The sequence below is a fragment of the Hydra viridissima genome, unplaced genomic scaffold (genome assembly GCF_058129835.1).
Source record: "Hydra viridissima isolate aposymbiotic clone 2 unplaced genomic scaffold, HvirCarnegie_v1 scaffold_11, whole genome shotgun sequence".
NCBI lineage: Eukaryota > Metazoa > Cnidaria > Hydrozoa > Anthoathecata > Hydridae > Hydra > Hydra viridissima.
Window position 1 is genome coordinate 2,447,290 of NW_028324310.1, and position 24,408 is coordinate 2,471,697.

The window sequence follows — 24,408 nt, forward strand, 5'->3', positions numbered from 1 at the left end:
CGCCATCTTAAAGACCAAACTAGTGCATGTGTCATTCAGGAATTAAACGCAATCTTTCTTGAACGAGGCGGTCCAAACGAAATACTGACGGATAATGATACAGCATTTCGAAGCACATTATTTTCACAATTTATGAACAAATGGAACGTTAAACTTCGCTTCAGGTGCGCTTACGTTCCTTCAGGGAATGGAATTGCAGAACGGTGCCATCGAACAGTGAAAAGAACGGCGAAGAGAGTTCCGTGCAGCATACCCAAGGCAGTTTATTGGTATAACGTCAACCCAAAAGACTATTGTAAGTCATCTACAGCACCCGCAAATAAATTATATCAATACAAAATTAGAGTTAGAGGAATTGACGACGATAAAAACGCATATGAACCTCATGAGAAGATCACCAACAAGTTTAAACTTGGCGATGAAGTATGGGTAAAGCCCCCGGACAACCGATGTGACTCTCAATACAAGATTGGGAGAATTACAGGAATCATTTCGGAGCAAACTGTTGAAGTGGACAAAGTATGCCGGCACATACGCGACCTAAGACCCGTCAGAGTTGATAACAAGTCGAATGAGGATCTAGAAGATGATGAAGAACTGTGCGTAGTGTTGCCTGAAGACGAGACAAACCAGACGCCAATGTTGCGAAGAAGCACCCGAAAAAGGATGGCACCTGAGCGATATAGTCCGTGAGGTGAAGTGGTCATTATGACCAAGGGGGAGTGTAATTCTTAAGTAACACTTCGACTAATTATAGCGTTACTTGTGAATAGTTATATGCGTAAAGTATATGTCATTATAGCGTTACTTGTAAATAATTGTATGTGTGAAAAGATATGTGTGAATACCTAGGGAATTAATCTGTATATAAATTGTGTTGAATTTTACAAAGATATATCGGCGTTTACGCACAACTAAAAAACGATCTTTTTTATGCGAAACTACAGTGTGTGTGTGTGTGTGTGTGTGTGTGTGTGTGTGTGTGTGTGTGTGTGTGTGTGTGTGTGTGTGTGTGTGTGTGTGTGTGTGTGTGTTGATTAATAGTTAAAATAATAGCAAATAAAGAAATCATATATAACTTTTTTTGCTTAAACATTTTACTATAAACTTATTTTTATTTTAAGCTGAAAGATGTGTAAAATTTTGTCCTAGGTGCTTAAAATTTAAAAATATATTTTTCTAGTAAAATTTTGTTCATGCTTAAGTATAATATATTTATATCATATTTCAAGGAGAAAATAATCAATTATGTTATAACTTATTTTATGTTTGAATAATACCAAAATTACATTTAGTAAATGATTTACCAGTAAGTAATTTTATGACTTAAAATTATGTAATAATTATTTTGTGGCATAACATTATTAAATTTTGTTACCTCGCTCATGTTAATTTTTTGTTTTTTTATTAGAACTTCTCCAAACGGAAACTGTTTATTTAATGCTTGTTCTATATCATTAATTGGAAACGAATCTTTGTCAGAATACTTTAGATATTTGACCAGTATCGAATTATTATACAAATGCAGATTTTTATTCAAACCATCCAATTATTTTTTCTCAAACTGATGTTACCAAATTTCGAAGAACTGATGAAAACACAAATTTATTATATCATAGTATTAATAATTATTTTTAATAGTGAGTTGTAATACAATTGTGTTATAATTGCAATATAATGTGCATGACGCAGATGTTTTTAGAAGTTAAACTAGATGGTTACTTTATATATTTCTAAGTTTCTGTTTAAAAATCATATTAGAAGCAAAATTTGGATAGTTCCATTGAAACTAGATTTTTATCAAAAGTTTCTTTTATCAGTTCTACATTTTGTAACTATTCTACTAGTTTATTTTAGTTTTCCTACTGTTGAAAAATGGTTTTAATTTAGTAAAGTTTCATGATTTGAAATTTACTATATTAGTCATAAGCTAACAGTTTAGAAAAAGAAATTTAGCACAGTTATGGTAAGAAATTTGTTTACTTTTAACATTTTTAAAACTGGGTTTTATTGTTCAATTCTTATGCCATTCCTAGTTTATGTTATATGTCATAAAAATAATTGTTTATTCAATGTTTGGGTTCATGAAATTAAACCCCGTTTATTCGGCAGGCAAGTGTAATTATTTTTATTATCATTTTTATTAGCAGTAACTCTGTTATTGAATTGTTAATGATATAAAAGTCAATTTTGTATAATCATAATCATAATAATCAGCTGTACCTGACTTTCAAAGTGTTTCTATTGAATATTTTGTTCAAAATATGCTTAGATGGAAAATGTTTGTCTACCAAATCAAGAAATGATTTGCCAACTTTTGTGATGACATTTTTGCTAAATGGTGGGTTTAACCATATAATGTTACGCTTTCGATTATACTTCTTTCTGTTATTATTAGGAGTATTGTTATAATTTAATTTATAACTATATCCTGCTTTATTTAATGCCTCCTCATAACACTTAATCGCTTTGCTGAATATTTTCTCACTGGATGAAAGTCTTGATAATCTCGTTCCAATGAAATGGGTATTTGCTTAATAATATTCGGAGGATGGTTTGATTCCTTATGAATATAGTTTATTTGATTCCCTGGCTTGCAATAGGGTTGGTAAGTAGAATCGTTTAAGTTCAAAGTAATATCTAGGTAGTTAACGATTTTAAGATTGCATTCACTCAAAAGCCGAATGGTTCTCTGAAGAACCTTTGAGGGTTCTTGACGTTGGTGCTGAGGGAGCACCCGTAGAGGTTCTTCAAAGAACCCTTTGTACGGGTTCTTCGGAAGAACCTTACGATAAGGTTCTTTAAAGAACCCTAAACCGTTTTTCGAAGAACCTAAGAGTTCTTGATAGTTCCGATAAATCATCCGGATAGGTTCTTCAAAGAACCCTAAAGAGAACCTTTTTTTAAAAGAAAAACTATTTGTAAAGGTTCTTCAAAGAACTGTTTTTGAAGAACTATTCCAGATTCAAGACATCTGACTGAAAAAATGTTCACTAGACAAATCTTTGAATTTTTTTTTTTTAAAAAAAAAAACCATAATTAATAATTATTATTGAATTTTCGGATAATTTTTTAGCCTAACAATTTTATTAAAACTTATTATTTTTTCAAACAAATTAATCCATGTTCTTCCAAAAAGTTTATATCAAGTGATAAAAATGATTTAACATTTTACCATTTACTTGTTATGCAAAATGATGAATTAAACAACGAATAGATTAACAAAAAGCATGTATTATAAGCAATAAAAAATTACAAGACTTTTGGACAAAATAAATTTAAAAGTTGCTTTATTTTAAACGTTTCTATTGCCTCCCTTCGTAGAATTAGCTAAACCTAAACAAACAATAGACGGTATATAAAAGGTGAAATTTTACTCATTTTCTAATAAATCTCTCTCTCTTGCTTTATAAATGTTACAATTTGAAAATTATGTTAGGCAGTTGAAGTTAAGATTTCGATATAAAATAAGTTTAAAATAAATCAATAACCTTGCACAAAGTATTTACCATCCTGTGAATTGTTACAGGGACTTCTTTATTTGATACACCAAATATGATGTGTTCAAAAAAATGTGTTTTTCAACTGAACAGGACTCTTTTTTTATTTACTGTATATCGTAAATAAAATAAGAGGCAAATATACAAGTCACCGCTAATGAGATATCAACATTATTATAATGTTCAACTATTTCTTGGCTATCTAAGATAACTCTACAAAATTTTGATGTCAACCTTTGAGCTTGAGGGATTGCAATAGTTGGTGTATTCTGTTTTGGAGTGTCATCAAATGTAACCAAGGTTTCAACAGATTCTTTGAATAGCTGTGGAAATAAAAGAATTGCTCTATTGAATGTAGCATCTGTAATAGTAAAAAAAAATTACAATAGAAACATAAGACAGAATCAAATTATAAAACAATATTTAACAGAAAAAAACATAAAAATTTTTAGCAATAATTTTTTTGGAAAACAGAAATCTCTTGTATTACACAAAATTTATTACCTCTCTTAGTGCTTTCATTAATTTCACACTCAATTTCAGCAAAAATTTCAGAAATAAAATTGTCTTTACACTTTAATTTAACCAAGCTTAAGATTTTATCTTCCATACCCTCCATCTGTTGATGAAGTTCTTTATCGAGATCTTTTCAGTATCTCAGTTTCATTTTCACTAAGAAGCTTTAACATCATTATTATAAAGATTATTTTTAAGTTGGAACACACAAAAAATAAAATCAAGAGAATAGTTAAAAGCCTACCGATTGAGCAGAGCAGAGCAATGGGTATTTAGCTTTTAGATCAATTGTGCAAAGACGTCCATCGAAATCCTTTGCTCACATAAACAAACTATGTTGCTGACAATCAATCAGCATATTCATATCTGGACAAAGATTACGGTATTCAATTATCATATCCTGATGATGTTTTGCTACAGCTGCATCATCCTCACCAATAGGCAGAGAATGTGGCTAAAGAAATTTATTTTTCAATAATTATTAAATCTTTTTTTTACTATTTTATCCCAAAACAGATAAACTTAATTTTTACCAAGTCTCCATCTGTCCTACTAGAAGCTTGATCATTCTCAAGACAATCTTCTGTGCACTTGCATTCTCCAGCTGGATTCCCAAATTTGCTTTTATGGATAGCAACAGTCTCAACATTAATTAAAAAGGCTCTTTCCTTCTTGAACTTATTTTTTAGACTTTCCAATAGCGTAGGCTGCCATTACAAGTAAATTTATTTGACATCAGCATTAAGATTTATATATACGTATATTATATACATACATTATATACATATAACATACATACATACATTTACATATATTTTACATTCCAAATTTGAACTGAAAATTCAAAAATAATTGTAGTTTTAAATTTGATCTAACTTATACGACAATATGATGCAAATGATTACTATTATTCTAAATTACGTTTTAAATATAATATTGGGATCATTGTGTAGAATCTGAAATTCATATTGTATCCTAAATTAATTTTACTAATTGATAAAATAAAATCGTATGGCAGCTATTAACCATTGGCAGTATATCACCTTTTTTTTTCAGAATTCATGTTTAGTCAAGTTTATAAGATTCCACGTTATAATCAACTAACACGCTGAGTAAAAAAACAAAATGGCGTCTTAAAAAAGATGAAAAGAGTTTCTAAAGAACCTTTAGAGGAAACTTAAGATATTTACTCTAACAATTAATGCGAAGAACCTTAAAGGTTCTTTAAACTTCCATTAAAAAAGTAGGCGGTTCTACAAAGAACCATTTAGGTACGTGAAGAACCCACGGGTTCTTTAAGTCGACTCTAAGAACCTTTAGGTTCTTTGAAGAACAGCCGCAGAACCTTCAAGAACCCTTTAGATTTGCAGTGTTTAATGGTAATGTTTAATCCATATTCTTTAAGCATTTTTGTGATTGTTTTCTTGACTTTTTCCAATTCTGAGCCACTTAGATTTTCGAAAACCGCCAAACCATCGTCTCTATAAATACCTATAAAATTTTTATTATAAACAGATGATAGCTTGGTGGCACCAGTAATTATTGGAATAACTTCAGCCCCGTCAAATGCCCCCATTGTTACATCAAATAAACCGCATCCTTTTTTCATCCATGTCTCATTTCTATGAAACAGAAGAGATTTTCTAGAGTGGTACACTATTCTTTTTTCTTCAGCTGTAATACAAACGAATTTCTCAGCAAAGGACATCACTATTCTCAACAGTTCTTCACTAATTGTTGGATAAAAATCGTTAATATCAAAAACGACGAATTTCTGCAGCTTCTTATTCGGAATGCTTTTAAACCAATCTATTACGTTCTGCGTGTTTTTCCATTGATTTAGATTCAACGTGCCCCTTATATTATTGTTTATTTTGTCTAAAATAGATTTGCTTATTTTTCCCAACTCGTTTTTTGCAGGATTTATTAACCGTACGCTAGGATTATTTACAAAATTCTCTTTAAATGTTTGTGGTTCTTGTATAGCCCTTTTCTTATATTTGATAAAAGCCAAAATATACATGAAAGACTTTTTTATTATGGTTTACAACAATTTTATCAAATATAAGCTTTATTATATATAAATATAAATCAGTATGGATGCCAAAATATTCAAAAAAGTACTGTGCGACGAACCAAACGAAGAAGACTATATATACTGGAAAAAAATGCTATCAATTTACCTAGATAAAGCCGAAATCCCAGAGGATTGTAAACTTCAAGTCTTATTCGTTCTATGCGGAGTGAAGGCTTTTACGATAATTCAGGATGTTACATCATACGACGATGCAATCAAAATTCTTAATAACAAGTATCAAAAACGATCGACAGCGATCATGATGCCCCATAAACTTCGCTCTTTTAAACAAAAAGAAGGAGAATCGATTGAAAGCTTTATGAGTAACTTAAAACAATTTTCCAGAAAATGTCCAACAGAACCTCTGACAGCAGAGCAACATAGTAACCTACTAATATGTGACGCTTTTATAGCTGGTATTCACTCACCTTCTATTCGTCAACGACTGCTTGAAGCTACAGCTCTTACGATGGAATTGGCTACCGAAGATGCCCTTAATTTGACAACAACTATAACAGCTACTACCACGCTACCGACTTTTGCAGCAAGTCATAATCTTACCAAAACTCCCTGTTTTTGGTGCGGTAATGATCCACATCCAAAAACCGAATGCCCTGCACGAAACTCTACATGTACACATTGTCATAGAAAGGGCCACTGGGCAACTGTCTGTCTTTCTAAGAAAGAAAACAAAACTTACACCAAAGCAGCAGTTGTTAAAGAATATAACGAAAAGGATGATAACACAATAATATCTACGGTCATAGCAGCAATTGACTCACCTGATAGACTAATTAACGTCACCATAAACGAAAATCTAACATATGCACTGTTAGATACTGGGTCCGACAAAACTTTCATTACATCAAAACTTCTTCGACAATTGAAATTTTCATACGATACTCAATCTACCTCAAAGGTATCACTAGCAGATAACTCGACATTAAAAGTTAAAGGTATCTTCCATGGTTCATTATTACTGGCTAGCGAAAAACTAAAAGTACAATTCCTCGTTGTGGACAACTTGGTGGCACCAGTAATTATTGGAATGGACGTGTTAACATGTCATTCCTCAATGACCATCAATTTTAAAGGAAACAAAGAGCCTCTAAAATTCTGTTTAGCAACAAAAAGTATGAAATGTTCAACATACGCCTTAATACCTGGAATCGATATTAACAAAATAAAACCAATAGCTACAACCTCACGACGTATTCCCAAAGATATCTCCGCCATAACAGATGAAATAAACCGCTTACTAAAAAAAGATATAATTCAAGTAAGCCGCAGCCCTTGGCGAGCTCAATGTTTTGTAGTATTAACAGGAAATAAAAATCGCCTCGTGATCGATTATTCTAATACAATTAATTTACACACTCCGCTCGATTCATATCCTACACCACGAATCGATGACTTAATACTTAAAATAGCAGTCCATAAAATTTTTAGCACAATTGATCTCAAATCGGCGTATCATCAAGTGAGAATACGACCCGAAGATTACAAACTAACCGCATTTGAAGCTAACGGCAAATTATATGAGTTCAAACGCTTACCCTTTGGATGTACAAACGCGGTACCAATCTTTCAAAGAGTAATGGATGAATTCATTCAGGATAATAAACTTGAAAACACATACGCTTATCTCGACGATATAATTATCGGTGGAAAAGATGCCCAAGAACACGATAAAAATCTTAGTCGCTTTCTACACGCAGCTAAAATCGCCAACATTGAGATAAACGAAGAAAAGAGAAATTTAAAAAAAAAATCATATCGAATTCTTAGGCCATATTATTGAAAATGGAACTATAAAGCCAGACCCAAAAAGATACGAAGCACTGATAAATATGCCTGAGCCAAGATCGTTAAAAGAGCTAAACCGAATAATAGGTTTACTTGCTTATTACGCTAAGTGGATACACAATTGCACAGCATTAACTCTCCCACTTACCCAAGCAAGAGACAATTTTCCAACAAAGGGTTTAACTCCACATGCTAAAGAAGCAATAAAAATACTCAAAAATAAACTTGTAGAAGCTTGTCTAGCCTCCCCTAATTTAAAAGTTTCATTAACAATAGAAACTGATGCCTCCGACTCAGCACTCGGAGGAACACTATTACAACTTGGCAGACCCGTTGCCTTCTTTTCACGGACATTAACTAATGCCGAAAGGAATCATGCGATAGTGGAAAAAGAAGCGGCTGCCATAGAGGAATGCTGTAGAAGATGGAGGCATTTGATTAACTCAGTACCCTATATTAATATAATAACCGACCAAAGATCCATTTCCCTTATTTTTAATAAACAGAGTGCAACAAAAATCAAAAATGAAAAATTAACAGGATGGCGTTTAGAACTAGCTGATATTAATTATACAATCTCTTACAGGCCAGGGAACCAAAACATTGTAGCAGATGCCCTTTCAAGATGTTGCTCGACTGTAAATAACACTAAAGCGTTTTACAGTATCCTTTCCCAGCTATGCCATCCTGAAGTTACAAGAATGATACATTACTACAAAACCAGAAATCTACCATACTCCACCACAGAAATCAAACAATTGACAAACCAATGTACAACTTCCAATGAGCTCAAACCACGTTTTTACAAACCACCCACAGGTTGTCTCAAGGCAACAAGGCCTTGGGAACGCTTATCGATGGACTTTATTGGACCTTTAAAATCCACTACAGCAAACAAATACATCCTCGTGGTGGTGGACGAGTACTCACGCTACCCATTTGCATTCCCCTGTCAAGACATATCAGCTGACTCTGTTATACGACACCTTCTCAGCCTCTTTTCATTATTTGGTGCACCATCATCTATTCATACAGATCGTGGAACTCAGTTCGAAAGCTTAAAAATCAAAGTTTTTCTTGAAAAGAACGGAGTAATTAAAACTAGAACCACTCCTTACCATCCCCAAGGCAATGGTCAGTAAGAACGAATAAACGGAACAATACTAAAAGCTGTTAGTCTAGCTCTGAAAACCTTAAGTCTAGGAAAAGAGAAATGGGAAAAAGTATTGCAAATGGCTTTGTCCTCCATAAGAGGACTTTTGTGTACCGTCACTAACGAAACACCCTATCAGAGGATGATGAACTTTCAACGCTCGTCAATAATAGGCACTGTTTTACCTAACTTCTTAACAGAACAGGATGCCACAATCCTTTACAGACGTCAGGTACGAATGAAAGGAGATCCACTCGTTGACAGAGTTCAACTGCTAGAAACAATATCGCCCCACTACGCTCGAATAAAATTTCAAAATGGAAAAATTGATACTCTTTCAACAAACGACCTCGCCCCACTAGAAGACCTAAATCCCCCAACAGAATCAGTCCAACAACAATCCGGTGATTTGAACATTGAACAGATGATCATTAGCAACAATACCAACAATTCCATAAACAGAAACCAAGAAGAATTAAACGAAACCAACGAGGTAACTTCAAACTCATTAGTTGAGAATTCAATTATAGTAAGTATCCCTTGTAATCAGTTACCTACAACAGCGGTACCTAGTCAGCCTATACAGAAAGTTACTACTCCCGAGAATCTTAATAACATACCCTCAAGAACAGGACGCGATACGAAGAGGCCAAAGTATCTCGACGACTACTTTCTTTCCTAGTATAATATCAGAGGTTAAGTCTATACTCTCCGCCCGGGCGGAGAGTATAGACTTAACGTATTGTGAGTGCATTTTTCTTCTTATTGTATACTTTCTAACTTGAACCGCGTAAATTTTCAATTCCGGAAAGTTATTCCTAATTATTCCAAATGATTTACTTTAATAGTTTTTGGTATCCAATTTACGTGTTTTTTGCAATAAATTTTCGTCGGAAAAGTATAAGATGCATTTTCCTTCTTTGGATATTTCTCTTAGTGTTAAATTTTTTGAAAATTTTCATGAATGAAAAATATTTAGTAGTTGTTGTAGCAAAATAACGAATTTTATTTTTAAAAGGAAACGATTGTTTTTATAACTATTTGAAATCTTTTTATTAAAAAAAAAAAAAATAGGTTTATTAAATTTTTTAGGGCGCGCCCTAAAACTTTCCTAACGTGGAGAAGACTGTTATAATTTAAGTAATAATGTATTATAACATTCATGACGTCACTTCTGAATATTTCTGACGTCTTCTGAATATTACAGTTATTAGTAACGCTATTTATAAAACCTATTATACATACGGTTATTAGTTACGCTATCTTATATACGATAAATGTTTGTGGTTCTTGTATAGCCCTTTTCTTATATTTGATAAAAGCCAAAAAATACATAAAAGACTTTTTTTATTATGGTTTACAACAGTGATCTTTAAGTGTTATAAAAGCGCTAGTTTCACCATTGATATGCATCTTGTTTAATTCGGTTGTGCCTGCCATGATTTCCTTATCTTCGGCAAAAAAGAACAAAAAGAAGAAGAATGGCATGGTCTAAAAACATTCAAATGTCCACCATAAGTGAAAGAAATGGTTGCTTTTGAAAACGAATTAGTTGAAGTAGTGAAAAACATTAAATTTAGAAAAGTACGCAGCACATTCCAACAAAGCATAAAAAGGGACATAAAAAACATGAGGAATTCGACGCTTACAATGACACATGCAGACAAGTCATCTAATTTGTACAGATTAAAGAAAGATGAGTACAAAAAGCTGATAACTAACTCCATTACAACAAGTTATAAAAAAGTTAATAATAATGTTAAGAACAGAATAAATGCCGAAGGTAAGGAAATCATGGCAGGCACAACCGAATTAAACAAGATGCATATCAATGGTGAAACTAGCGCTTTTATAACACTTAAAGATCACAAAGAGAATTTTGTAAATAATCCTAGCGTACGGTTAATAAATCCTGCAAAAAACGAGTTGGGAAAAATAAGCAAATCTATTTTAGACAAAATAAACAATAATATAAGGGGCACGTTGAATCTAAATCAATGGAAAAACACGCAGAACGTAATAGATTGGTTTAAAAGCATTCCGAATAAGAAGCTGCAGAAATTCGTCGTTTTTGATATTAACGATTTTTATCCAACAATTAGTGAAGAACTGTTGAGAATAGTGATGTCCTTTGCTGAGAAATTCGTTTGTATTACAGCTGAAGAAAAAAGAATAGTGTACCACTCTAGAAAATCTCTTCTGTTTCATAGAAATGAGACATGGATGAAAAAAGGATGCGGTTTATTTGATGTAACAATGGGGGCATTTGACGGGGCTGAAGTTATTCCAATAATTACTGGTGCCACCAAGCTATCATCTGTTTATAATAAAAATTTTATAGGTATTTATAGAGACGATGGTTTGGCGGTTTTCGAAAATCTAAGTGGCTCAGAATTGGAAAAAGTCAAGAAAACAATCACAAAAATGCTTAAAGAATATGGATTAAACATTACCATTAAATGCAATCTTAAAATCGTTAACTACCTAGATATTACTTTGAACTTAAACGATTCTACTTACCAACCCTATTGCAAGCCAGGGAATCAAATAAACTATATTCATAAGGAATCAAACCATCCTCCGAATATTATTAAGCAAATACCCATTTCATTGGAACGAGATTATCAAGACTTTCATCCAGTGAGAAAATATTCAGCAAAGCGATTAAGTGTTATGAGGAGGCATTAAATAAAGCAGGATATAGTTATAAATTAAATTATAACAATACTCCTAATAATAACAGAAAGAAGTATAATCGAAAGCGTAACATTATATGGTTAAACCCACCATTTAGCAAAAATGTCATCACAAAAGTTGGCAAATCATTTCTTGATTTGGTAGACAAACATTTTCCATCTAAGCATATTTTGAACAAAATATTCAATAGAAACACTTTGAAAGTCAGTTACAGCTGCATGCCGAATTTAAAATCTATAATTAACTGGCATAACCAAAAAGTCATCGAAGATATTGAAGATCAAAATAAGAAATCCTGCAATTGTATCAACAGGTTGCATTGTCCCCTAAATCAACTTTGCCTAACAGAAAACATATTTTACAAAGATGTTATTTCTTCAGACCTTCCGAACTATTTAGATAAAATATATATTGGCATAAGTGAACCACCTTTTAAATTACGTTATGCAAACCACATTAAGTCGTTCAATACTGTAAGAAACAAAAACGACACCGAACTATCCAAGGAAGTGTGGCGAATAAAAGAGAAAAACGGAAAACCTTTTATTAAATGGAGTATAATCAGGAAATGCCAGCCTTATCAACCAAGCACAAGAAGATGCGCCTATGTTTAAATGAAAAAACTGAAATTGCCATCTATAGAGGCGCAAATTTGTTAAATAAAAAGCAAGAGCTAGTAAGTGTAGGCATATGAATAAATGCATGCTTGCGTCATTTGACAGTAAAGACTAATTTGAAGCCATTAATAAGAACAATCCTTTTTTAACGACATTTTTAACAGTTTTTTCGTTTTTTCTTTAATGTTTTCTTTTTGTAACGTTTTTTTCATTATGTATTTTGGCTGATGATTGCCGGTGTCACGTTAAATAAGTAGCCCGTTAAAAAAGTAGACAAAATGTTGTATCTGCGCATGCGTTAATTTACGAAAAACTTATTTAACGCCTAAATTATTATTTAACGATCTAAATATGATCTTAAATAAAAACTTATTTAACGGCGTTAAATAAGTATCCCGTTAAAAAAGTAGACAAAATGTTATATTTGCGCATGCGTTAGTTTACGTATACTCATTTAACGCCATTATAGGCGTTAAATAAGTATCCCGTTAAAAAAGTAGACAAAATGAGCAATCTAGACAATATTTTTAACACCAAACGTAATTTTAAACTTAGTTTTAAATTTTAAGTTAAGTTAAGATTAAGTTAAAGTTTTATAAAATCCTTATTGAAATATATATGACTTTAAAAATAATCTTATAAGAACTTAATATTTGCAAACATATTTAACGTAACAATACGATAAATGAAAATTCCTAAATTAGGAGCGCCGCACTTCCCTTGATTAACGATCATATATTGCATTGTGTCTTATGTTTATAGATTGTGATATAAATGTTACAATAAGTTTGTATTTTGTTATCTGGCGCGCACCCCACACGGTGCCTCCTGGATAAGTAATGTTATCTGTTAATGTAATAGTATTTCTAAGAGTTATTTTAATTAAAAAAATCTTTAAAAAAGCAGCTTAATCTATAAATTTTCTGCTGATGAAAATTTTCGTATAAGTGTAAAAAGTTTAAAGTCTATTAATAAACACTGAATAAACCTAGGAAGCTATTTCTGATCTGAAAAACGAGTTAAGGGTTTGAAATTTAACGAGTTCTAGGTTTTGATCTAAATATGATCTTAAACCTTCCATAACGTTACAAATAAAAACCAGCATTATCCAAATTAAACCGTCCAAACACACTTACATGGGATAATGTGTAAGCGATTAAAACATGTAGATTACAATTACGAGGAAACAAAATGAGAAATGTAAAAAAAAGACATGATAACATTAAATTGTTAAAAATTTATTTTCCAAAAAAAATTTACATTCAACTTTGTATTGTTATTAAACTTGTGTCCATTTAAATATACCTCTCCTAGATTGTCGGTTGTTTGCCTTCTCAAATAAACAACAGGGATCGAGGTTTACCTATCAAATATACTTGGAATCTTTTTCTTTAATTACTCCTAGCCATAAGAGCTTAAGTTGTCGTACCTAAAACTCAAAAAAAAAAAAAAAAAAAAGAAGAAGAAAGTTTTCATTATAACTATAATCAGAATTTTTTACCAGATAATTATAATAAATTGACAGATGAAACAAATAAAAAAGACAATTATGTTTAAATTTAAAAAAAGTACTTGTAACCTGAAATGTAATCAGGCAATCTAAAGTGACAATAAACTCTAATATAAAATTGTGTAAACTCTAGTCTAGTTCCATCTTTACTACTATAACTCTAGTTCTAACTCTAACTTATAACTACAACTTGTAACTCTACTTGTTGTATTTCTACTAATAACTCTAATCTAAAACCGAATCAATCAAAGACACTTAAAATTAGTTTTTGTTTAAAATAAGTTTTTGTTAAGAAAATATTTTTATGTATTTAACAAAAAGATTTCAAGTCATTATGCTCACAAAACAAAAATTAATAAACCAAATATCTAACTTTTATTAAGGTTTTTAAAAAAATTATTATTGCAGTGACAGAAATTATCACATTGAAATGATAATGAGCATACTTTTTTACCGTATGATAAAGAAATGTAAGGAAATATCTCCGTTTTTTTTCTCTCAATACACTGCAGAAAATGAGACCTCATACTAATTTTATCCCAGATAATTAAAATTGAATCAAAACCATTGCATAAAGCAGTAGCATTTGCAATAGCATAAAGCCATCAATCATTTCCATTGTCTTGCTTTTGACATCTTATGACCTCCACATTCAAAGAAGAAATACATTCATTTATTAACAATGATCGTGCAACTGTGTACCAGTAATGGAACAGTGCCTTTATTAAATTTAGTAAACAGTGAATCATAATACTGAACAGAATTAAAACCATTTTCAGATGTTAAATTACTTATTAGAACCCAATGCGTATTTCTAACATTAAGTATCTGAACAAACTTTCCAGAAATAGTATAACCACCAAAGTTTTTTGAATTAAAAATCCAAGTACTTTGAAATCCACCTACTTCAGGAAACTGGTGTGAAAGAAAGCTTTGTGCAATATCAAATAAAGTATCATCAAGCCAACAAGATAGATGTTTTAAAACATCTATCCACAGCATGACTGACCACGCTGATAATGTTGAATAAAAATTATTATCTACAGAAATTGCAGGACAAACTAATCTTTTGGATTTAGATACACTTGCGTCAGTTAGAGAAGTTGGATGCTTTCTCTTGCTGGATTTTTTTAAAATTATTTTTAAATCATCTTTTTCAATTAATTGTTTAGCCATTTTAAGACAATAATCATGCTCTTTTAAAATCAATTGGGTGGACAATGCTTGATTTTCTGATAAATAAGGCTTTATACATAATACAATTTACCATCTAAAGTATGTAAAAATTTAGATTTAATTCAATGATAATAATTATTTATTCAACAAAGTATAATGTAATGTTTACATACCACATAGTTTGAATTTTTTGCATACCTTAAAAAAGATTTAAGCTCTGATTTGTAATATTTCATTCTTACATCAGAGAGATATTGTTTAACATCTTCAACAGAATAGTTATGAACAGGCATTTTTCAAATTAAATTCTTGACTTATAAATTTGAAATTTAAGTAACTTTGAAGATTTACCTAACAGAACAAGGCTACTTATTTAACGATAGATTTCACCTAGGGTAAACTGACCTATATCTGGCCGCGTCTTAATTCTGGCCAATTTTCAGAAGATCAAAATGCTTTAATGTAATAGTTTATTGGTCTGTTTTGAAATAAGATATGATATTTTAGGTTTGTAATTTTTAAATGTGCAGTTAAGAAAATATATAGATATGCTGATGCTTTGAAAACATGCTGGAAATATTTGATTAATTTCTTGCGTCCGTAAACTCGATGTTTGATATTTTCAAAGTTTTGATAATTACATTCAAACATTATTGCGTTTGTAAATCCCTTGAATTGAAAGTAATATTAAAATGTAATGTTATTAAAACTGTATATGCAATTTTGCTAGTTTTGAATAATGTGTATAAATTCTATTTATATGTGAATTTCTATATATAAAATTGTAATATATTTTCTACCGAATGTCCTATATCTGGCCAAAGATTATTCCTAATTCTGGCCATAAATAAGTTTATGTTTACGATTCTTTTAAACTATAAAACATCTACAGCTTTCAAAATGGCACACTTTTTTATAGATATGTGTGTATGTTTGTTTGTGTAATTTTGAAAACTATGTTATTTAATGTGTATCAATGATCATGAATATAGTTATGCAATTATTATGTGTTATATGTACATGTGTTAGTTTGTATAGACACAAATGTATATATACTGCATTGTATTATGTATATAGCCTATGTAATGTTTAAGAATAATCCAAACTTAACTTTGTATTCTTTATAAACATACTATTATTTACAACTATAAATTTTTTTTTAAGTAGATTAATAACATATTTTTATAACATTACATTACAAATACCATTTTATAAATAAAGTTCAATATAAAGGCCTTGATACATGACCATGGTCTTGATTAAATGCTTTTTTGCATAATAATATTTTAATTTTGTTGTATAGTAATGAATGTTATGTATATGCACCTACATATATTATGGCTATGTGCACTTATATGCAAGAACATTTGTTAAATATTAATAACTGTCTTATAGTTTAATATTTATGTTTTTTATAGAACTCTGAAATTTCTTATTAGAATGGAAAAGAAAGTTAAAATAAGAAAAAATTTACAAGATTCTAAAAAAAATGAAGAACTGTATAGAAGTAAACGTGGAAAACACTGTTTATGGAGTGATGCAGCTATGATATCAGCTATTGAAGCTGTAAAAAATGGATTTTCACAGCGTGCAGCATGTAAGGCTTTTGGTGTTCCAAGATGTTCTCTGCAGGTTAGACTTTCTGGAAAAACAGAATTAGGAGCCAAGCCTGGTCATCCCACCCTTCTAAATGATGAAGAAGAAAATAAAATAGTTGATTTTGCATGCAATCGTGCAGCATTAGGAATAGGATTTGGTCGATCTCAGTTTCTAAAATATGCTGAAAACTTTGCTGCAAAGCATAATAAATCATTCAAAAATGGAACACCTTCTGAAAAATGGTGGGGTTAGATGTGCAAAAGGCACAAACAGATAACTTTATGTCAACCAGAAGTTACAGCTGCTGTTAGACATCAGTGTATGAATGCTTGTAAAGTTTTAACATACTTTTCTATTCTTAAAAATGTATTAATGGAAAATAATTTGATTAGTAAACCACAGAATATATGGAATATGGATGAGACTGGAATCCAGTTTGATTATCGCCCTGGAAAAATAATTGCTAAAAAAGGAGTAAAGTACCTACATAGTCGTACATCAGGTAATCGGGAAACAATCACTGTTATAGCTTGTGTCAATGCAATCGGTAACTCTCTTCCACCACATTTTATAGTTAAAGGAAAAACAAATAGGTCACTCAACAGATTTCAAATTGAAAATGCACCAAAAGGAAGCACATGGAGTGTTTCTGATAGTGGTTGGACTAAGCAGGGAATAGCATTTCTCTGGTTTACCAAATCATTTCTTCCAAAAATTGGTTCTGACAGACCTCAATTACTTATTTTAGATGGCCATGACTCACACAGCTTTGTAGAGTTATTAGATGTAGCTGTGGCAAACAAAATACATATTTTTGAATTGCCAGCTCACACTTCTAACTGGCTTCAGCCTTGTGATCAATCAGTATTTGGCCCACTCAAGAAAGCTTACAGAAAAGCATGTGAAAATTTGATTAGTAATTTTCCTGGGACACTAGTTTCAAGAGTAAGTTTTTGTGGATTGATGAAACAGGCTTGGAACGAATCTGTTACCCCAAATAATATTATATCTGGTTTTCAAGCTTGTGGAATTTATCCATACAATCCAAATATAATTCCACCTGAAGCTTACATGCCTAATTCTTTATACGTAGAACCCAGTTATCAAAATAACGAGAATCTGTTGAAAATTTTAGGCAATCTACCTCAAGTATCTAATGACCATTGTGAAACAGCAGAATGCAATATTGATCAATTGAATCAATCAATTGAAGCAGATGTTGACTTTTCTATTTCAACAATCTTTAGCAACAAAATTTTCCATTTAAAAATCAATCTTTTCCAGGAGATCCAGATTCTGATGTTTTAACATATCCCACTCAAATCATTAAAAAAACGAAAACTGCATTGAAACCAAAGTATTTTTTGCTCACATCTCAAGAAGCACTGAATAACAAACGTAAAGAAGTTCAAAAAAAATTAATCAAAGAAAAAAAAGAGAAGAAAATGTTATGTTAATGAGAAAAAAACAGGAGGAAAAAAAACATAAAACTTCCAAACTGTAGGAGAAAAAAAATTAACAATATATTATTCTTTTGTTTTTATTTTGTTTTTTTTATTTTGTTGTTTTTATTTTAACTTGAATATTGGTGTTCCAGTTTCTTGCTTATGTAATGTTTCTTCTTTCAATTGAATTTTTTTCTGTTTAAAAACATGTAATTCAGAAAAGAAATTATGCCTAAATCTAGCCGATGGCCAGAATTAGGTAAGAAGCGGCCAGAATTAAGTGTCAGCGGCCAGAAATAAGTCTTTTAGCTAGCATCTGAAAAACTGATGCTTAAACACATATCAAGTTTGATTTTGTTAAAAACTTTTCTGAATTATACCCATCCCTAAATATTCCTATTTATGTGTAAATTTATTCATTTATGTAACACTAAAGGAATTTTTACTTTTAAACAATAAGAACGATGTGGCCAGATATAGGTCAGTTTACCCTACCTAATGGAAACTTAACATCATATCTGCGCATGCTTATCGCATGCGCAGAGCTATCTGTCTACTTTTTTAACGGGCTACTTATTTAACGTGACACCGGTACGCCGATATGAAACTTTAAGTACCAACAAAGTTGTCATCCTTCGCTGTATCTTCTATATATATATATATATATATTGATTGGTTATGTATTATATCAAAATAATACAAAGCTCTTGTGCGTAAAAGAGTGCTCAATATTATAATAATAGAGCAATATATATATATCTGTTATTTAAATGGAGAAAAACAACATATTAATAGTACTTAAAGTTTCGTGCCTTACGGCAATCATCAGCTATTAATTACAAATTAAAAACGTAAAAAACCGTTTAAAAATATATATATATATATATAAATATAAATAAAGTTATGAACTGTCTTCTTCACTAAAGTTAGTAACATCTTCAGTGGCGTTACAGAGTAGTGTTTTATACATGGCAAGTATTCTGTTTTCTACTCCTACAAGACAAAGGAGCCGAAAAACATCATCTTTTTTAGCAAGCTTAACACAGTTCTTTAATTCCAAATATTTTGGTCGGAAATTGTCCCATTTCTTTCCTTTTTTAAGGAGACTGTGTGATATGGGCTCAGAATGGTAACTGCATGGAACCACTTCTAGCTTGTCAGAACAAATAAGGAGTTTTTTTGCTTCACTGATTTTAAATGTTTTTTTGTTCTTGACAAACCTTTTCACTCCTGATTTGAAGTCAAGTGCTGACCAGTCTTGCCCATAAACCTTGACTTTTCCATGCCGGCTAAGTATGTTTATGTATTCATCAGGCTCAAGAATTTTATCTTTTTTTTTTATATCGAGCTGTACTCGACCAAACATACGATCTGCTGGCAGATATGAGTGTCCACGTTCTGGAAACGTATGTGTAATATGCAGTTTCTTGAAGCATTGCTTTCTTAAAGCAAGAAGCATAGATGCCATATTTATATTTTTGTTCTGCCCATAGCATGAATCAGAAAACAGCCGAAGTGATGAAACATTCAAACACTTATCCATTAGATCATTTTTTAATAGATGTTGTACGGCTGAGCAGATCATATTTGAATCTTTTCGATTCTCACACTCCAGCCATGTAAAAAAAAAAATATCGTTAACAGACTGAAATTTATTACCCCTATGAATAACAATACCTAGAACATATAAATAAAGCTGCCGAGAATAGTAGGCTTCTCCTATTGATAATTTTGGTAGTACAAGATTCTCCATCATGTCAAAGCAGAAAGTAATCTCATTTGGATGGATATCATTAAGCAAACTGTAAAATTTTCTTGCTTTCTTTCTGTGAAGAATGAAAAGTGCAGTTTTTATTTTCTTTTGGTCATCCGTAATATTTTGGTTTTTCATAAACAACTTGAACAATTGGCATGCATCTGTTGCTGGATATCCAAATGCTTAATTGTAATGGTTTACAAATATCCCATAATAATAATGGTAGTCCACATTTTGAGCAATGGTTGTACTATTTTTGTCCAAAAAAAGTTGGTACATGCGTTTTCAAATCAGAAGGTAAATATTTACGCCCAGGAGCACCTTTTCTACCATAATGACTTGCTCTGCATGTGTAAGTCTGAATATGGTTTTTAATAGCTTCTTTCATTTCAGAAAAGACTGCTTTCTTCCTGTCTCCTCCTCTATTTTCAGCTCTGGTTGTTCCATGCTCATACCAGTGTCTTGCAATTTGTATAACTCTATCAGGATTTATGGCTAGATTATAAAAATAAATAAAATATTGATTTTTGACAATAAAACATTTTTTCAACAAATATACATGCATAAATTATGCAAATTGTTCTAAAATAAAACTAAAGTAACTTACACAATACTGAACAAAATGAAGCTTGGCAAACTCGTAGTTTGTATCCTTCAATGCATAAAAAGTACTCAATGCTCATAGTTCTAAACTTTTCGCTCATTATTTTTCACTCTGGCTCTTTTAATACTAACTATATTAAGTATTGATAATATAGAAGCATCCTGTGACACTTTGTTGGTATTACAATAGAATTCTGAATGACATTTAAACAGATTGTCTGGTGTAATATCTCGAGCCTGAAATAAATTTGTCATAAATTTAAAGATTATTATAACAATTTTATAACAATAAGCTCAATAAAATCAAATAAACTCACCTTGCAAAAGCCTGCAACGTGATTACACGATATAGAAGGAATTTTTCCTCCACTTGAATGTCGAAATAACTTTCTCATTTCTCTTGCTGAGCATTGCTTTTTTCTTTTTCGAGACTTCAACGCTAAAACAACACTTTCATCCAAACAATCATAGTTAGCCATTTTTAAGTTTTTCTTCGAGTTGTTTATTGCGTTTGCGAAAAATTATCTTTCTGCACGCTATGATTGGTCCAAAAAAAAAACAGCGTTTTGAAAATAAATTTAAAAAATCATACGCGTTTTGAAAATAAAAATATTTTTTAGCTAAAAATAAATCAAAATATTGAAGTCTTTGAAAATAGTTACTAACATGACTTAAGGTGGTACATCCCCATTAATTTTGAAATTTTTTAGAAAAAATCAATTTTTTGAAAATTGGTTTTTTAAATTCAAAATTTTTCATAGAACAATATTATTAATTTTTTTTTTAATAAATAAATAAGGAAGTGTGTACAATTATGTGTTTTGTGGCCATAGTAAATTGAGAAGTCCGTAGCAACGCCATAGCAACGCATTTTAAAACAAAAAATGTAGACTTGCTCAAGCTTATAAACATCAATAACTCTTTTTTACTGCAGCTTGTTTATTTTGTGCCAGGTTTCTGTTGATGGTACCTGGCAAAAGAGAGGCCATCAATCTTTAAATGGTATTGTCACTGCAATATCAAGAGAGAATGGAAAATGTCTTGATTCAATTTTGTTAACTAAGTTCTGCAAAGCTTGTAGTTATTGGAACAAAAAAAAGTCAACACCAGGTTATCAAAATTGGAAAATAAATCATGTTTGTGAAGCTAACCACAATAAATCATCAGGATCCATGGAAGCTTCTGGTGCTGTTTCCATTTTTCAACGGTTAATTGAAATGCATGGTTTGAGATATGAAGGATATATTGGAGACGGTGGCAGCTCAGCATATAATGATGTTGTTGCAAGTAATCCATATCCAGGTTTTGAAATAAACAGACTTCATTGTGTTGGACATTACCAAAAGAGACTTGGAAATCGTGCGCGTAACCTTAGAGTGACACTTAAAGGTCAGTCTCTTTCAGATCGAAAAAAAATAGATGGAAAAGGTCGACTGACAGATAAAGTCATAAATACGCTTCAAAATTATTTTGGTATGGCTATCCGTCAAAATGTGAATAACCTATATGCAATGAAAAAAGGTGCTTGGACTGTTTTATTTCACAACAGTGACATAAGTGAAGAGTCAGAGAGACACAAATTTTGCCCACGAACTAGAACTAGTTGGTGTTTGTGGCAGAGTAATAAAGTAACAGGTGAAACAACATACAAAACTAAATTAAGCTTACCATTAGCAATTAAAGCAGTACTTATGCCGATATTTACAGATTTGACAAATGAAACATTATTATCAAAATTTTTGCACGGACAAACTCAAAATAACAATGAAAGTCTGAATTCCTTAATATGGAAGAGATGTCCTAAAGATTTTTTTATTGGGAAAAAAGTTCTTATGATTAGTATGAACTCAGCTATTATAGGATTTAATTATTGAATCACAGCAGTTGAAAAAGTAATTAGTGCTGGAGGTATCGAACCAAGTATATTTATGCAGGAAGGACTTCGTAAATTAGACTGCAACCGAATTAAAAAAATGAATCACAAATCAAGTGCTAAAGGTAAAATAAGGAGAAAACAGCTTAGAGCCATCAAAAAAGGTTACATAGATATTGAAAAAGAACTGGAAAAGGACCCACAATATAATAGTGGAGGTTTTTAATTGGGCTCGTGCTTCTTTTCCTAATATAACGAACTTTTATTTTGTTTTTTGTGTTTTTCTCAAAATGTCATTTTTACCAAATACCTAAATTTTAAAACGCAATATTTTCAGTTTGGGACAATATGCTGACTTGAAATTTTCAGGGTGTTTTTGTTATAAATTGACTTAGGTAATGAACTAAAACTACAAGTAAATATGATGTATAAGTATGTTTAAAATCTTTTTTTCTTGCTTTTTTTGTTAAAAATTTTCTTAAATATATAGAAAATTATTTTTAAAATGTTCTATGCATCTTTAATGCATGATTTTGGTTCATAACCTCTTCGTACCTTTTAGGAACATAGTGTGAAAATTTCAGAGTTAAAAGATATTTAGAACTGGAGATATCTTGTTTTAAATTACACCCATATTTTGGCAATCGTATGGAATAAGTGAGGCAAAAGTTGAGCAATCGAGATTTCTTATTTAAAAAAAAAATCAACACACTTGTTTTAACTTGTGTATTGTAGTTTTAATTTTGTATTGATTATTTTAAGGAAATTTTTTAGAATGGGGGTGTACCACCTTAAAAGTATTTGTTTATTTTTATAATAATGGGCAGTTAACGCAATTTTTTCAAAAATATCCCTTAACGCGTTTTGAAAATAAGCTCTTCACATATATATATATATATATATATATATATATATATATATATATATATATATATATATATATATATATATATATATATATATATATATATATATATATATATATATATATATATATATATATATATATATACAGTGCTCGAAGTGAGGCGGGATGGGGCGGGTTGCCATCCCGTTAAAATTTTTTAAATTTTGAAGACCATCCCACCTCTTTTTTTTATGCATATTTTGGGGTGGGATGCCATCCCGGTACATAATAAATTAATGGAAATTTTATTTTATTTTCCTCCTATAAATAAACTTGTAAAAACAATTTTAAAGAATTTAAATGAACTAAAGTCTTAGCTGTTATTTAAAAATTTGCGGTAGAAATTTCAAAAACTAAATCGATAATTATAAAACATTGTGTCTTTTCTTTTGTATTTTAAATAAAAAGTTACCAAGCAACAAAAAGCGACATTGGTTTTTTTTTTTCGATAAAGTATCATTAGAGTTTTTTTTGGTGAAATAAAATATAGTACACAGTAGATTTACTCAACATTAAATGTTATGATTTAAAAAAAATTTACTTATTTTAAATATGGGTAAATGGCTAGCAAGCGGAAGGAAAAGAAAGTTAAGCAGTGATAGTTCTAAAAGTAATTTGGAAAATGACACTGAAATAAATAAAGAAGTGACAGATTTTTCGAGTATTGAAACTTGCCAATCCTTTCCTCAATGTGATGGTATTTTTTTTCAATTATTTAAAAATTGGTAAATACAAAAAAATAAGACTTGTTTAAAAATAAAATGTTTAAATATATCATTGTTTTTTGATTGCTTAATGACGTTTGATGTGAAACTCAACTCAATATTTTACGGTGACAGTCTCTTAAGAATATAACGGACCTCAAGTTGTTTTTTTAATATAGGTTTTTTACTATAGGGATACTCTAGGGATTTATAATTCCTTTATTTAATCTACACAAAATACGAAATCTATAATTTTAGGATAGGTGGGATGGTGATTAGAAAATATTAAAAACCATCCCGCTACCTTTTTTTTCCCACTTCGAGCACTGTATATATATATATATATATATATATATATATATATATATATATATACTATACAAGGTTTTAATCAAAAACTAAATTGAGATTCATTTAAAGAATTAAAAGTACTAAGAAAGGATTATAATTTGGTTATTTTTGATTTAAT

At 30.7% G+C, this 24,408-nt stretch overlaps 3 protein-coding genes and 3 pseudogenes across 7 annotated transcripts; 3 read left to right on the forward strand and 3 right to left on the reverse strand.

Annotated features, from left to right (window-relative positions):
* Positions 1–3,218: 3,218 nt before the first annotated feature.
* On the reverse strand, positions 3,219–5,390 carry LOC145201756 (uncharacterized). Of its 5 annotated transcripts, none has more exons than XR_016445285.1 (5): positions 4,550–5,390; positions 4,261–4,470; positions 4,005–4,180; positions 3,510–3,861; positions 3,219–3,336 (listed from the first exon to the last, which is right to left on the reverse strand). XR_016445285.1 is itself a non-coding variant. In XM_090067708.1 (4 exons), the coding sequence occupies exons 3-4, from the start codon at positions 4,020–4,022 to the stop codon at positions 3,608–3,610; spliced, it is 234 nt and encodes a 77-aa protein (XP_089923834.1). In that variant the 5' UTR covers positions 4,023–4,180; positions 4,261–4,470; positions 4,550–5,390; the 3' UTR covers positions 3,219–3,607. The 5 variants fall into 5 exon arrangements, 3 of the variants coding, with proteins under 3 accessions (XP_089923834.1, XP_089923832.1, XP_089923833.1); XR_016445284.1 differs by having other exon boundaries at positions 3,492–3,861; XM_090067708.1 differs by having other exon boundaries at positions 3,219–3,823.
* A 722-nt stretch (positions 5,391–6,112) lies between these two features.
* On the forward strand, positions 6,113–7,894 carry LOC149881676 (uncharacterized). Its single transcript, XM_090065830.1, has one exon. The coding sequence runs from the start codon at positions 6,113–6,115 to the stop codon at positions 7,892–7,894; it is 1,782 nt and encodes a 593-aa protein (XP_089921956.1).
* Positions 7,895–14,342: 6,448 nt separating this feature from the next.
* LOC149881677 (uncharacterized) lies at positions 14,343–15,415 on the reverse strand. The gene has a single exon (XM_090067309.1). It carries the CDS (start codon positions 15,050–15,052, stop codon positions 14,546–14,548), a length of 507 nt encoding a protein of 168 aa, XP_089923435.1. The 5' UTR covers positions 15,053–15,415; the 3' UTR covers positions 14,343–14,545.
* A 1,077-nt stretch (positions 15,416–16,492) lies between these two features.
* On the forward strand, positions 16,493–17,959 carry LOC149881678 (uncharacterized; annotated as a pseudogene).
* Positions 17,960–18,997: 1,038 nt separating this feature from the next.
* On the reverse strand, positions 18,998–20,934 carry LOC149881679 (uncharacterized; annotated as a pseudogene).
* A 245-nt stretch (positions 20,935–21,179) lies between these two features.
* LOC149881680 (uncharacterized) lies at positions 21,180–22,711 on the forward strand (annotated as a pseudogene).
* Positions 22,712–24,408: the final 1,697 nt, after the last annotated feature.

Bases quoted from the DNA above. Each gene is read 5' to 3' on its own strand.
- LOC145201756 (XM_090067706.1), bottom strand. From the start codon at position 4,119: ATGGAGGGTATGGAAGATAAAATCTTAAGCTTGGTTAAATTAAAGTGT. The intron at 3,862-4,004 runs GTAATAAATTTT...TTACTATTACAG, and splicing joins TAATGAAAGCACTAAGAGAG to ATGCTACATTCAATAGAGCA.
- LOC149881677 (XM_090067309.1), bottom strand. From the start codon at position 15,052: ATGGCTAAACAATTAATTGAAAAAGATGATTTAAAAATAATTTTAAAA.
- LOC149881676 (XM_090065830.1), top strand. From the start codon at position 6,113: ATGGATGCCAAAATATTCAAAAAAGTACTGTGCGACGAACCAAACGAA.